Source organism: Alexandromys fortis, unplaced genomic scaffold (genome assembly GCF_014885135.2).
Source record: "Alexandromys fortis isolate MF-2015 unplaced genomic scaffold, M_Fortis_MF-2015_v1.1 scaffold_77, whole genome shotgun sequence".
NCBI classification, from domain to species: domain Eukaryota; kingdom Metazoa; phylum Chordata; class Mammalia; order Rodentia; family Cricetidae; genus Alexandromys; species Alexandromys fortis.
In genome coordinates this window covers 8,506,265-8,521,178 of record NW_026067967.1, presented here as the reverse complement: position 1 = coordinate 8,521,178, position 14,914 = coordinate 8,506,265, and the positions used below count along the sequence as shown (strand labels likewise).

Sequence of the window (14,914 nt, the reverse complement as noted above, 5' to 3'; positions counted from 1 at the left end):
CAGTAAAACAATCATCTGTAAACAGTCACGACCAAGTTTAAAGCATCCGAATGAACACAGTTAATATTCTGACCAGTGAGGTAACAGGGCAGTAGTGTTTCACAGTAACAGAAGGTAGAGGATGCCATGGGGAGAGGGAGGTAGAGCAAGAAAGGTGTGAAATCAAATGTATCCAACTGGAATTTGTATTTTTCAAGCTTTGGAAACACCAGTGGAAAAGTCTGGAAATAGAAGTAGTAGCAGCATTTGTTGAACTTCTCGAGGAGACTCCCACTTAATGTTTTTGTTGAGTCAATTCCAGAAGCATCTTGATGAAGAAATGGGAGGTCTACTTGTTGTATGCAGACATCACAAAGTATCTGTTCTCTTGGAATCTGTCTTAAGTTTCTATAGCCAAATACTGATACTTTATTTGCAATAGATCTCAAATATCTTATAAAGCCATGCGTTCTCCTAGATGAACACGAGTGTCTTCAAATCTCATAGTTTGCAAATTAAAAAGGACACCCATTATTGTGCTCATGCACCTACCATTCAAAATATACACAAGATATTTGCGAGCCAAACTCTAGATATGGGGTGAACACAACTCACCGTTAGTGCTCTATACAGAAGTCTTGTTCCAACCTGATTCTTAAAAGTGTATATGAAGGAATCTTTAAATAAGGTTTCAATATCACCCCCCCTCTTAAACATTTCACATTGCCTATTAATTTATTTCTGACAATTACATTTGTGTATAAAATGCATTTCTATCACTGTCACCCCATCCCCCTTCTCTTAACCCCTCCCACTCCTGCTGACTTCCCTTTTCAACGAGTCCCCTTCTACCCACCATGTCTTCTTTTCTTGTTTTTATAACAAGTCTTTCCTATTCATTTTACGTCCTTATTCCTTGTGGTGTCTTCACTAAGGATCGTCAGGATGCCATTAGTGTTCTTTGATTCCTTCAGTAAAACCCCAATGAATAACTTATCATTTAGTTAATGAGCTCAACAACTTTCTGTCCTTGAACTTTTTCTGAGAGGTTATACTTTACAATCCTTAGTTTTATTTCTTTTAGTTTTGTTCTTTCTCATCTCTCGTTCTCATGTGATTCTGAAAGAACATCCCAGGAGGAATGGGATCCATAATAGAGCTTTTCCCTCTCCTCCGAGAACGGGGCTTCTCTTCAGTGGTAATGACTGAAGGAAAATGGTAGACTTGCCGTCCGCTCACAAACACAAGTGTGAGCGGCCACTGTTCACGTACAGTTCACCCCACCGTTAACAGCACTTGGATTATGGTTCACAAGAACCATTTCTCATGCTGCCATTGCTGGCTTTTATATATTGTCTGTCATCTCTACTGGTATTTCCACTTTACTCTTTGATTTTTGCCCATCAATGACAACCTTCTCCCGCATGCCCCCCCCCCACAAGCCTGGCAGCTATCTTTGCTTTATCTACATCCTAGAAAAGTGCTTTACCACTGGGCTCTGTCCCAGCCTAATTCTTTTCCCTAATGCTCCAGAAAACACCTGTTCTGATTTATTCGCTCAAAGAAAATATATTCATTCTCATACTATTGTTGAAAAAAGAAAAGAAATGAACAAATGTAGCGCCAAAGCTGAGACCCACTGGCTGACATCTCTTTCCTGTCAGGGACCTATGCACCCACTATGCCAAGTTTATGTTAAACATGTTCAGACACAGGCAAGAATTTGGACAAAATCAAATAGTTTCTTCAAGTTATACACTTTGGGAACCTGTACACATAACTGGAATTTAGGCCTTCAAGGTAAGAGCTCAAATGTTAGTAACTTCACTTTAAGATGACATGGCTTGTATATGCTACAGCATTCAAACAAAAATGTCCTCTTCATAAGTGGATGACAGTCATGGCATGGCTTCTGTGATAATGAATAGCTGTCACATCACTTTAGTTTCATTTTGTTCTTGGATCACTGGAACACAGACACTGAAACTAATGTGCATGTTTTCCATAGGCACAGCTTTGTAAATACATGCCATTTCCTAAGTTACATTTATACTCCTATCAGCCAATAAACAAAAATGTTTTATACATTTTAAGAATAAAACAAAACATTCCATATACTTCTTCTCTAAGGCAAAGCCTTTAAAATAAACCCATACAGAAAATGGCACTGTACACTAATAGCTATTATCTATAGTCATATAGGAAGGACCCAGCTCTAAGACAGCAAGGAAGGAACAAATTAACAATAGTGGCAACATAAAAGCTCAACCAAAAGTAGCTCAAGTCTGTAAAAAACCCAAACCATGATTTAATTAACATTCTAATCTGTTTAGGCAATATATTTCTATTTTCAGGAAATAAATTAGTATCAGTGCTGTACTGTATAGGAAACTTGGTTTAAGCGATTACACCCCAAGGCCTTGTTACTGTTATCCTAACTATAGCAAGTATTCTGTGAACTATGTAAGGAGATACACAATTCGGAAAGCTTAGACAATATTTCTCTATTAGGGCTTTTCAGAGTGCTAGAGAATCAGCCAAAAATGACTTTCCTGAAAACTGTTTTCACACGGAAAAAGAAGAAGGATATTTATATTATCAGAAAGTCCAAAGCCAGCAACACACTAAAATAAATTGACCTTGGTCTTAAACAGCACTTTCATATTTCATAATACCCAAATTTCCCACCCAAGCACCAACCATGCTTAGCCTTGTTCAGCTTCTGAGATTAAATGAGACTGGGTGTTGAATCAAGGTGGCAGAAAATACCTATATCTTGATGTTCCATTTCTTGGTAAGATTAGCATCACTTTTCAGATAAAAGAATACATCTACTCATAAAAATGTAATTCAATAAGACTGTCAAATGCCACATTCATTCCACAGTAGGTTTTCTTTTTCACTTATAGGCTATGATATCTGAATCCTTACACGAAGACTCAACTATAGTTACATTAAGCCAGATTTTATTAAGATCTTTTTTTCTACAACCATTTTTAGAGCCAACAAACCTGTTTTCTATATAGGAAGCACCTATACAGTTGGGAAGATTTCCCTTAACCATCAGAAAATGGACTGATGAAATTATATCCAATGCCAGAACACTGTTCAGTTCACACCGCACCCTGAGAATGCACTGAGAAATTAGACAAGAACAAAGCCACTGGGAGAGTTGCCACTATTGTTTTATGTTCAGTAAACATCAGTCTTAAATACATACAGTAAATATACACCATAGCAAGGGCACCTGAGACAGAGGTGCAAAACCACAGACTGTGATATCTGTCCCAAGTCACAAAACCTTAAAAAAAAAAAAAAACTATAAACTTTTTTTTTTTTGAGACAGAATTTTTCTGTGCAACCCAGGCTGGCCATAAACTAACTAAAGATCCTCCTGCCTCAGCCTCCTGAGGGCTGTAATTACAGGAATGTGCCACCAACCTGGGTTTCTAACTTGAAAATCAATACCTACATCATGACAATGATACTTTTCCACAATGGGTGTGGAACACCCCAGGCAACATACACACCTTTAAGAAATAATTTCCTTAACTAACCCTATATTATATAATGTTTCTTTTAAACCATGCTATACACAATTACATCATGTAACTAAGCTTAACCACAGTTTAATAAGCAAACTCACTTTTGTACTGTTTGTGACACAGGAGGAATGGCGGGCCACTGAACACTTTCAACGTAATAACTGTCATTTAAGATTATGAAAACATTTTCATTTCAAATGTATATAATCTATTTAGCTGAACAAAGGAAAGAGAAGGGGAAAGATAACTTGGCAGATGAGAGAATTCCAACACAAGGTTCACTGTCTAGAGTTCTTCGTTCCATGTCAGTGCAAAGTGGTCATGTTCTGCAGTGCCCTATACAGAACGCCAGATCAGGCCGTTCTTACTGGGCTCAAGAAAATTCTCTATCAGAGCGCCAATGAGCTTCTTTAATTCTTCTTCCAGTAAGACAGTGTCACTGGGGGAAAAAGACAAAGAACTTTAAAATTCTTATTTTCATTGCCTTAACATTTATTTATTTTTACTTTTAGGGAGTAAAAGTAAATGGAATAGTTAAATAATTGGCAAGCAAAAACAAAATTCACCCAGTTAAAATAAATCAAGACTCTCTCAAAGAATTCATATACAAAACAATAATCATGAACTAGATATCTTCTGACCCACGATAAAGTATGAGTTAATTATGATAAATTAATTCTCCTAGACTAGGCAATTGAATAGCTCCAAATGCAAATGCCAAGTATTATTACAGAATGGCTTCCTGGGGTACTAAAGGATATTCAATACAGGTGACAGGGACACTACCTGTTTTTCAGGTAGCAGAAAGCAGTCCCAGCACACACTGGGGAGACAGAGACGTGTTACCTCTGTGAGTTTGAAGCCAGCCTGGTCTACACAAACAGTTCCAGGCCATCCTGGAACTGTCTCAAAGAGAGTCTGTCTCAAACAAAAGTAGAAAAAAATAATAAAATGTTTATTAAAAAATAACCATACACTTGCTGGGCGGTGGAGGTACACACCTTTAGTCCCACTCTGGAGGCAGAGGCAGGGGGATCTCTGAGTTCGAGGCCAGCCTGGTCTAGAAAGTGAATTCCAGGTCAGCCAGGGCTGTTACATAGTGTAACCCTGTCTCGAAAACCCAACCCAAACCAAACCAAAAACAAAAACTATACACTTAACAAGCAATTCCCTCTGAGTCGTCTTGGGAGCACTGCTCCAGCTCAAAATGTTTCTAGAGAAGCTTCCAGTGATTGCTTTCCCAGTCACTGACTAGCTAGGTAACATCCATCTTATTACTTTAATAATACTCATTTTAACCTAAAATCACCTTATCTGGGTAGCTATAAACTTTTCTCTGAACATAGAGGACTTTTTCTTCTCCAGTGGAAATGCAATTTTCGTACAAGGGCATGGTCCAAAGACAATGAAAAAATAAAATCTCCTTCCCCCAAATCCACTGGTCAATGAATGACATAATCAAAAGGAATACTTTTATTACCTTAAAATAATGTTTGATGTGTTTATTGACAACTCATATCTTCAGAAAATGAATTGGGCAGATTATGCAAAACCATGACAGATACAGAAAACAAGTATTTGGTAATATACAGAGGAACTATTGATCATTGCTTTATACTAAATCTCAGGGTCTTTCCAAGAACAAAATGAAATCACTACAATTTTGAAATTCAGTTCCCAATGATAGAATTTTTTTCTTTTTTTGGAAAGAGACTGGCAGTCTCTCAAGAGAGGTAAAGGATACCTTAGGGCTACATTAGGACCCAGAAATCCTACTCCTTCAGATATATCCAAGAAAAATGAAAGTGCATGCCACACAAGCTCATTCAAAAATGCTCACTTGTGACAGCTTAAAAGATGTAAATAGTTTGAATATCCATGTATGAGTGGATTTAAGAACATGGTATATATTCATACAAAGGAATATTTGGGAGTTAAGGATGATTTCAGCCACTAAGGACCACATACTGTATTTATTTATATAAAATGTCCTGTTATATGTTGAATCTGAAATGTGCCTCATAGACTCAGGTATTACAGTATTATAAATCTTTGTCTTCAGATATTGGTGCTATGTGGGGTAGAAAGAACCTGAAGGAAATCGGTCCCTGGGCTGTGCTTTTGAAGGTTTTACCTGATCCCTTCCTCCTCCACATCATGCTCATCCTTGCCTTACATCCAAAGAAATAGATCCAGCAACCAGGAGCTGAACCCTCAAAAAGCATGACCCAAATAAATGCTTCCTCTTTTTTTTAAAAAAAAAAAATTATTATTATATATACAGTGTTCTGCCTATATTCTGCCTGCAGGCCAGAAGAGGGCACCAGGTCTCATTACAGATGGTTGTGAGCCACCATGTGGTTGCTGGGAATTGAAGTCACAGGACCTCTGGAAGAGCAGTCAGTGCTCTTAACTTCTGAGCCATCTCTCCAGTCCCCTCTTTTTTTTTTTTTTTCAAGTGTTGAAAACAAGAAAAAGTGTAACCCATGTCTACTGTAAGTAAATCTATAGAAAAGGACAGTAGATTGGTGATCACTTGGGCTGTGAAGGGCCTCCTGGAGCACACAGAGGCTTCCTTTTGGAGTTATGAAAATGTTCTGAAGTTGACTGTAGTCATGGTTACACAGCCCTGGATGTACTACACACTACTCAGTTTTACACTGATATGTGTGAATTTTATGGTATATAAGTTATATACCAATAAAGTCTTTACGTATATATCTAAAAGAATCAGTTCTTACCTCTGGCCAGGTGATGCACACATCTCCGCATAATACTTTATCTTTGGTTCTGTCCCACTTGTTCGAAGAGTGGCAACACAGCCATTTTGAAAAGTAAACGTAATCATTTGGCTGTTTTTACTCACGGGCAGTACCTATGCAAAATGCAACAGTTTACACCCGGATCTATATTTTCAAGAAATATAAACTACATTGCACTTACATGAAGCATCTAAGGTAGTCTAATTCATAGAAAGAAAGTATATTGGTGGTTGCCAAGAGTTGGGAGATGGAGGTGGAAAGTTGTTTAATGAGTTCAGTTTCAATTTATCAAGGCTAAAACATTCTGGGAATCTGTTGTGCACTAATATAAACATACTTATCATTACAGCACTGAATGTTCGAAAACTGGTAAGATTTAAAAAGAGAACATGAAATCCTGAGGGAGACGGGTTGATGATTCCCAGAGGGAGTTGGAGGGAGGTAGTGAGGATGTGTAAGATCAAAATACATTAACCATGTATATAATCTTCAAAGAATAAAAAATATTAAAACTGGGTAAGATAAAACATGTTAAATACATTATTAGAATACTAAAACAATATCTTTTAAATAGTACAACATCTGAATATAATAAATGAAGACTTAAGCTAACAGTTATCATAACAAGAGAACAAATATAAAAATTTATCACACCTAAGTATCCAATGAGCAACTACCACACAGGGTAGGAGCTTTGAGAGTTATAGAGAAGTGGACCTACCACATGCATAAATAGATGTCAACAAAGACACTATCACAAACCTATGGGACCTGGAGTCGTAAGGAGGATGTAGCATTTGCCTTAGGTCTTAAGTCTCACACACATCTAGGTAAGTGCCCTATCACCATCGGCCCTTGCCTTAAGCCTTAAATAATGGTGAGGTATGTATGAACCTACCGCAGAGAGGAGAAAAGGTACTTACGGACTTCTTACTGGGCTGGCTGCTGTCATATCCAGTGGTTATGTCTCGTACGTGCAAGATAGCAAAGGCCCCACAGAACTTTGGGTACTCCCCTGGACACTCAAAATTGCGAATCCTTTCAAATATAGTTTTGATGGTAGGTGGGTCATGACACAAGAAATATGAAGTTTTGGACATGTGATAACCGTATCTGTGCAAAGATTTAAAGCCGAAGTCAGATTCAAGGTAACTTTTGGGACATGTACATATTAAAGATAAACCAATGTGATATTTTATAGAAAATAATACTGATAATTATAACTAGTCCTCAAAAACAAACAAAGTCGAAAAGAACCAAATCAAACAAACAAACAAAAAGGCAAGTAAGGACTATCTGGCATGAGATTCATACGAGAACTTACTTTTCATAAACTTTGGCCAGCTGCTCTGTCAGGGTCACCTTCCTGGTTTCCAGGAAAGAGGCCATCTCGGCAACAACCACAGCTGCGCTCACGCCATCTTTATCCAACACGGAGGTTCCACACAGAAAGCCTGAGGGTTACACGGTATCTTTAGAAAAGGGGGAGACTTCGGCTACAACTACCACAGTCTTATATTTCCCTCTGACCAGCACTGAAGAGCATAGTCTCAGGCCGGGTTTGGTAATGTATGACTACACCTCAGCACCCAAGGGGCTTAATTGGGAGTTCAAGGCCAGGCTAGGATGTAATAGCTAACATCTTGTTTCAAAATAAAAACAACAAACAAAACACTTATCATTATCAACAAAATATAGTGATGGCAATAATAAAACACCTACCTCCCTAGGAGTCTAGTAACCATGTACTCAGGGACCTCTAAGTTCTTCTCTGATGGAAAATGCACCTATGTATTTGACTTAGCCTTCTTAGGGAAGCAAAGCCTCTAAGGTTTTAAACAATGCCATGTAAGCACATCACATGCTTAACTTTTCCGTAACACCGCGGCCTACATAAAGCCTTTACCAAGTCCTTCTTTGTAATCAGATTTGAGAGTCTTTCATCTGATGAGCCACTGTTCACTTGAAAGACATCCAGGCATCTCTGCATTTCCACAACTCAAAGCTACAGCTGGGAGGTAAATGTCTCCTTTCTTTAGAATTACCATATTTTGAAATGTTCAACTAAAAGATCATTAGTATTTACTACATACCAATAGACTCTTCAAACGCAAAAAGGACTTCTTTCCCATGGCCTAGGAGGTCTTTTATCCTACTTCCAATCCACTTAAAGCCTGGTAATGTTTCCTGAAATGTAGAGGAAGCCCCTCCAGTTAAGCAACTCTGATGAAGTGAACACACATTAAAGAGCTCATTTCTAAATGCACAGAACTCCTGAACAGTGAGTTCCTGTCCAGGTCCTTGGTCCACAGAGGTTTATAAAGTGGTGGATATATAGCCACAAACTACCACAGCCACCCACCACACACAGGCACAACTGATGACCCACCAGCAGAGAAACAGTGACTTACATCAAATACAGTACGTTTATGTGATGAGGAATATATATGTCACTGATAAGTCAGATTTTTCCCAGTCTAAAATGTTCTATGTTCTCACATGACATCCCCAGACACTCCTTACGTGGAGTAAGAAGCACTGTTGTAGTGTCTGGAAGAACATGTCCCCTGGAAATGCACACAATAGATGACTTTGGCTCAGGTGTCTAGTTACCAAACATTTTAAGCAAGCGTAAAGAGTTAGAAGTCTTTGTAGAAATGTTTAGAGAAGTGCCGTGCAGACTTCTAACGACGCCCACTTATTCCTACCTCAAAGTGGAATCCTTCTTTCAGTGCAATCGCCTTTAGAATTTTAGAAGAGACGGTGGTGGCCAGCATGTAAACATTCTTCACATCAGCGTCCGATTTGCTCTTCTTCCAGCAATCAAACATCCACCACCCAAACAAAGCTGCCAACTCATTTCCTGTGAAAACTTTCCAGTGACCACTGTAGAAAGAATGAAACTTCAAAGTCAAGACCTCGGTAGCTTCTCAAGAAAACGCTCCAGCTCAGACCTTAAATCAGTGTCCCCACCCTGTCCCCCCTTGTCTTGGAAACCCTAAAAGTTATTATATGACAGGACATTTATTCCTTCTTTTTTGTGTGTTATGTACACATGTGTCCTACTTGTGTGTACACAGGTATTGCGTATGTAGGAAGGCCAGAAGTGAACACTGAGTACTTCCTCTATTACTCGTCACCTTATTTTTAAATATAGTTTTAATTTAATTCATGTGCATGTGTGCACACTTGTGTGCCTGTATGTGTGTATGTAAGTAATGCCTGTGGAGGCCAGAAGAGGATGGTGGAGCCCCTGGAACTGGAATACAGGCAGCTGTGAGCCACCTGATCTGAGTGTTGGAAACCACACCCAGGACTTCAGAAAGAGAAGCAAGTGCTCTTAATCACTAAGTCATCTCACCAGCTTGCAACCTTACTTTTGGTGACAGGGTCTCTCACTGAACCTGGAGCTCATCAATTCAGCTAGGATGGCTAGCCCATGAACTCCACGAGCCTCCTGTCTCTGTCCCCACCAGTGTTGTGAGTTCATACGCGCAGCTGACCTGCTGTGTCCTGAAAACACGGCTCTCAGAATCTTTACATACCCCCTTCTGCGATAATCCTTGATCCTTGGGAGGAGGAGGTGATGTGGGCGTCCCATTTAGGGCTGAAGCTCAAACTACTTACTTCTCCTGAAGTTCCGCTACTGCCAGCCGGTCTGCATCAGGATCTGTGGCTAGCACTATCCGGGCATTTTCTTTCTCTGCCAGTCTTAGGGAGAGTTCCTAAACAGGAAATCCAAAAAGACTAGATTGTACTAAAGAACCCAAGTCCAATGTGCTTGTAATGTAGGCACTGTCAGTGATACGAATTTCAGAAAACATGCAGTCTGGACGGACAGAACTAGGGCCACTTTCTGCGGAGATTTCAAACACATCTTTACGGTGCTTGCTGCAGGGCACAGGGAAGCATGTAAGTCATCCTTGACATCTAGTATGATGGGTAATAAGCTAAGAATAATTTAAATATTAAAAACAATACCAGCACAGATTCTCCTTCTTCAGGGTTTGGGCATTTAACAGTAGAGAACTCTGGATCTGGATCTTTCTGTTCTGGGACCGGAATTGGAGGCTTAAAACCAAATACTTGAAAAGCCAACTGCACATAGTCATGCCCAACTCCGTGAAAGGAGGTATGCACAAACTTCAAGGTGGTCTTTGAATTTAAGTCCCTGTAAAGAAAAACCACATATCCTTACTCGTCATTTACTAACCACTTCCTATAGTAAATAAGATTTATAAAATAAATAACAATTATTTCATAACAAGTTTCAAAATACACATAAAGAGAACACCCAACACCCATATATACCTGGCACTTTGTTTCAACATCTATCAATTCTGTCAGTCTGGCTTTACTTCTTCTCAGCATATTATTTTGAACAAAATACTTTAGGATTTAAAAACACAAACATAATCCTATTGTCACATCCAACAAACTGAACAATAATTTTTTTAATGTTGTCTAATATCTGTGTTCACATTTTCTCCAAGTGTCTAAAAAATGACATCTGGTTGCTATGCCTTTCAAGTCATGACTTTGTAAATGTTCTTTCTGTATGTTTCCAATGCTTGTTTTCTCCCAGAGAATGCATCTTGGTATTACGCATCTTTTTCATTTTGTTTTCCTTTTCCTCCTTCCCACCTCTTTCAGTTCGAGACAAAATCTCGTAAATGTCTCCAGCTGGCTTCAAACTCGCCATGTAGCTGAGGGTGACCACTAACTTCTGATCCTCCTGCCTCTGTGTCCCAAGTACTGGGATTACATGTGTATGCTACTGTGTCCAGTTTGTGCATTACTGGGATTCAACTCAGGGAAGGCTCTGCTCACACAAGGCAAGCTCTCTACTGAGCTACATCTCAGTCCTTGTTTATATTAGTACGTTTCTCTGATCTGTTTCTACAATGTATGGGCCATTTAATCTAGGGGCAACATGAGATTCAATTCCAATTCTCTTGGCAAGAACAGAAGATGTGTATTTTGTACCCAGCCACAATAGGAAGTCCATCATGCCAACTTCACGGCTAATATTTATTAGTGCTCTGTCATCCTCATCCATCCGTCTGCAAGCTCCTATCAATTTATTGCCTATTATAAGCTTTGAGCATGGCTGCTAAGGTTCATTATTGAGATCACAAAATTGTGATGTTTTAATTCTACTCTTCTTTCTGAATTTAATAGTTGAATTTGGGGCAGTCAGATCAGTGGTAGAGTGCTGCCTAGCATGGATAAAGCCCAGAGTTCAATCTCTACCACAAGAAAAAAAAAGTGGATTTTTCATTTTGAAGACTAGATTTCTAGTCTTTGGCCAGTGGTAGGCCCTCATGTTGGTTCTTTTATGCTTTCGATATGACCTAAGTATCTCCTAGTATGTTAGAGGGAAGATAGGGAAAGAGGTGAGAGAGGGGGGAAGAGAGAATGAGGGGAGAGAGAGAGAATAACTTAATGATTCTGATACCAAGCTCATTTAGGACATTTCCATACCAGGCCTGGATATATGCTATTCTAAGGCTATCCTACAGTCCCATTGGATACCTGTGAAAACAGATCTTTTTCAGGTCTTCCATGTATCTCTTGCAGATGTCCTGGAGAGGATCTTTCTTCAGAGGGCTGGTGTCCACTAAATTATCATTCCAGGAACCATTCCATGGTTCCACACACTCTTCTATACATTTCAGAATTTCTTTATCATGAGGAGATGTGATTTGAGCACCAGTTTCCCAATACACCTATGTGATACATAAATACAGCCATAATTGGTTAAAATGCTGGTAGGCTCTTTCTCAGCTATAGTAGAGCTCTCTGACTTTGTGAAGAATATCAAATTAAGTAAAAAACTATCAGCATTAGGCTAATTAAGTAACACTAAAGTACACTGATGGTAATGACTTGTTACAATAAAACAGTCATGTATTATAGCTTATCTTAGAATCAACTGCAGTAACAAGCTAATATGAGGGATTAATATAACCACCTTATAATATATGCATATGCTAGTATAAAATTGTATTTTTAGATTTATAACTATTTCTAAAGATAATATAAAAAAGATGAAATGGGGCTGAAGAGATGGCTCAGCAGTTAAGAGCACTGGCTGCTCTAGCAGAGAACCCAGGTTGGTTCTGACAAGGTGGCTCAGAACTATCTGTAACTCCAGGCTCAGTTTTCAGGGCTCTGACACCCTCTTGCAGCATTGCATTGAGAGTAGTGCATGCATGTGGTGTACAAACATACATGTAGGCAAAACATTCACACACCTGAAATAAATAGATCTTTAAAAACTAAAGAACAATGAAATATCCACAAAAACTTACACTATTAAACTCAGTATTGTATTATATGAAACAGAATAAATAAATCACCTCCATTGTAGATTAGAGTTTACATAATATCAAAATATGTATCAGAAAAAATAAAATAGTATGTTAAGTCCATTTCAAGTAGTTTTCAATTCTCTAGTAGTTTGATCAGTAAGGCACTAAGAATAATCACACACACTCCAAAACAAAAGCAATCAAAAAGGTAATTCTAAGACTTAACAGGGTTTCAAAGCTCGAAGGGACATTGCTTAAAAAATATTTATGCTGGCTGGGCGGTGGTGGCGCACGCCTTTAATCCCAGCACTCGGGAGGCAGAGGCAGGCGGATCTCTGTGAGTTCGAGACCAGCCTGGTCTACAAGAGCTAGTTCCAGGACAGGCTCCAAAACCACAGAGAAACCCTGTCTCGNAAGAGCTAGTTCCAGGACAGGCTCCAAAACCACAGAGAAACCCTGTCTCGAAAAACCAAAAAAAAAAAAAATATTTATGCTGATTCTATCACAGATATGGCATGGAACCCTGCTGTTCCACTCTAAATGAAAGACATCTGACTGCATATACTACGTATTAAACTCTGTCACAATGTGACAAATTATTCAACTTGAAAATTCTTATATCAACAACAGAAACAACAGGAAATATACAAATTCATAGAAATCAACGCAAAAGAATCAAAATCGGGTCAATATAAAAATCAAGAAGAAAATTAAAACATTTTAGAACTGAATAAAAATGAAAACACAACATACCCAACCTATGGGACACAATGAAGGCAGTTCTAAGAGGCAAGTTCATAGCACTAAGTGCCTACACAAAAAACAGAAACAAAACGAACTGGAGAGATTTCATATTAGCAACTTAGTGACAAATCTAAGTACTTCAGAGCAAGAAGAAATAACACCCAAAGAGTAGATGGGAAGAAATAATCAAATTCGAGGCTGAAATCAATAAATAAGAACAACAACAAAAACAGTATAAAGCATCAATGAAACGAAAAATTGGTTCTTTGAAGAAAAAAGACCGAGATTGAGAAACTCTTTGCCAAATTAACCAAAAGATGGAGAGAGAAAATCCAAATAGAAATGAAAAGGATAACATTACAACAGACACTGAGGAAATTCAGAGAATAAGGGTATACTTTAAAAGTCTGTATTCCACCAAACTAGAATAACTAAAAGAAATGGATGAATTTCTTGACATATATGAACCACCACAGTTAAATCAAGATCAAATAAACAATTTAAACAAATCCATAACCTCTAGTGAAATAGAAGCAGTAATTGAGATATTTGTGTACACCCACCACCTGTGAGGCTGTCACCCACTATGGCCACAAGAGGGCGCTGGAGTCCCTGGGACCAGAGTTACAGATGGCTGTGAGACACCATGTGGTTCCTGAGAAACAAGCCAGGGTCCTCTGGAAGAGCAGCAGTGCTCCTAAGTGCTATTCCCTCCTAACACTTTGCTCTCGCTCTTTTTGCATATCCCTTTGGACCACAAGTTTTACTTTTAAAATTTTATCTTATGATAAAAATTTAACTTCTCCCACAGGAAAATGAAAAGAAGGAAACGGAATATAAAGTTAGTCTTTGACCTCTACACCTCCCCCCTCTCTCACATACATACACACACAGAGAGAGAGAGAGAGAAATTAAAAAAACATGTATCCTATTGAAACAGCAGTGTCTAAAAGAACAAAATGTGCTCCACAAATGGAAGCCACATAGGTAATTTCATTTTTTCTAGCAACCACATCAAACAGATTCAGAGTAGCTGGGCGGTGGTGACATATGTCTTTAATCACAGCAGCACTCAGTAAGCAGAGGCAGGCGAATCTCTGTGAATTCAAAGCCAGCCTGGTTTATACAGCGAGTTCCAGAACAGCCAAGGCACCACAAAGAAACCCTGTTTTGGAAATACCCACTCTCCCCATAAAAAAGGTTCAGAAGGTGAATTATATGTTCCTTTTACAATTAAAATTTTAAAATAAACAGATGAAAATAAAACAAAGATTAAAATATTAAATGAATTTTAATATACATTCTATAACCCAATGTATTAAAATATACTATTCTGCATTTCTAACTTCTTAGTCCAGCCTAGTCATACTTTAAGTGTTTAGCAGCCATCGGTGGCTACATTATACAGAGAAGCTGCGGATACTGAGAATAAAAACAGCTAACATTTACTGAGAACATGTCAGAGTTAGACACTGTGGTAGGGACTACGACTTTTGATCTTACTTTCACTCTATATCACATTGGTTCTACAATTATTTTCAGTTTGCAGCTGATAAAACTAAAGCACAAA

General features: G+C 38.5%; 1 protein-coding gene across 1 annotated transcript in view; it reads right to left on the bottom strand.

The window, feature by feature from the left end:
- Window positions 1-1,701: 1,701 nt before the first annotated feature.
- Pgm2l1 (phosphoglucomutase 2 like 1) overlaps window positions 1,702-14,914 on the bottom strand; it is a 34,382-nt gene continuing 21,169 nt past the window's right edge. The window contains exons 7-15 of the mRNA XM_050154418.1: window positions 11,822-12,015; window positions 10,268-10,457; window positions 9,914-10,011; window positions 8,995-9,172; window positions 8,380-8,473; window positions 7,611-7,740; window positions 7,210-7,399; window positions 6,266-6,399; window positions 1,702-3,963 (exon numbers count right to left, since the gene is read on the bottom strand). Coding sequence (XP_050010375.1) covers window positions 3,861-3,963; window positions 6,266-6,399; window positions 7,210-7,399; window positions 7,611-7,740; window positions 8,380-8,473; window positions 8,995-9,172; window positions 9,914-10,011; window positions 10,268-10,457; window positions 11,822-12,015 — 1,311 coding nt within the window. The 3' untranslated portion in view covers window positions 1,702-3,860. The remainder of the gene's footprint in view (window positions 3,964-6,265; window positions 6,400-7,209; window positions 7,400-7,610; window positions 7,741-8,379; window positions 8,474-8,994; window positions 9,173-9,913; window positions 10,012-10,267; window positions 10,458-11,821; window positions 12,016-14,914) is intronic.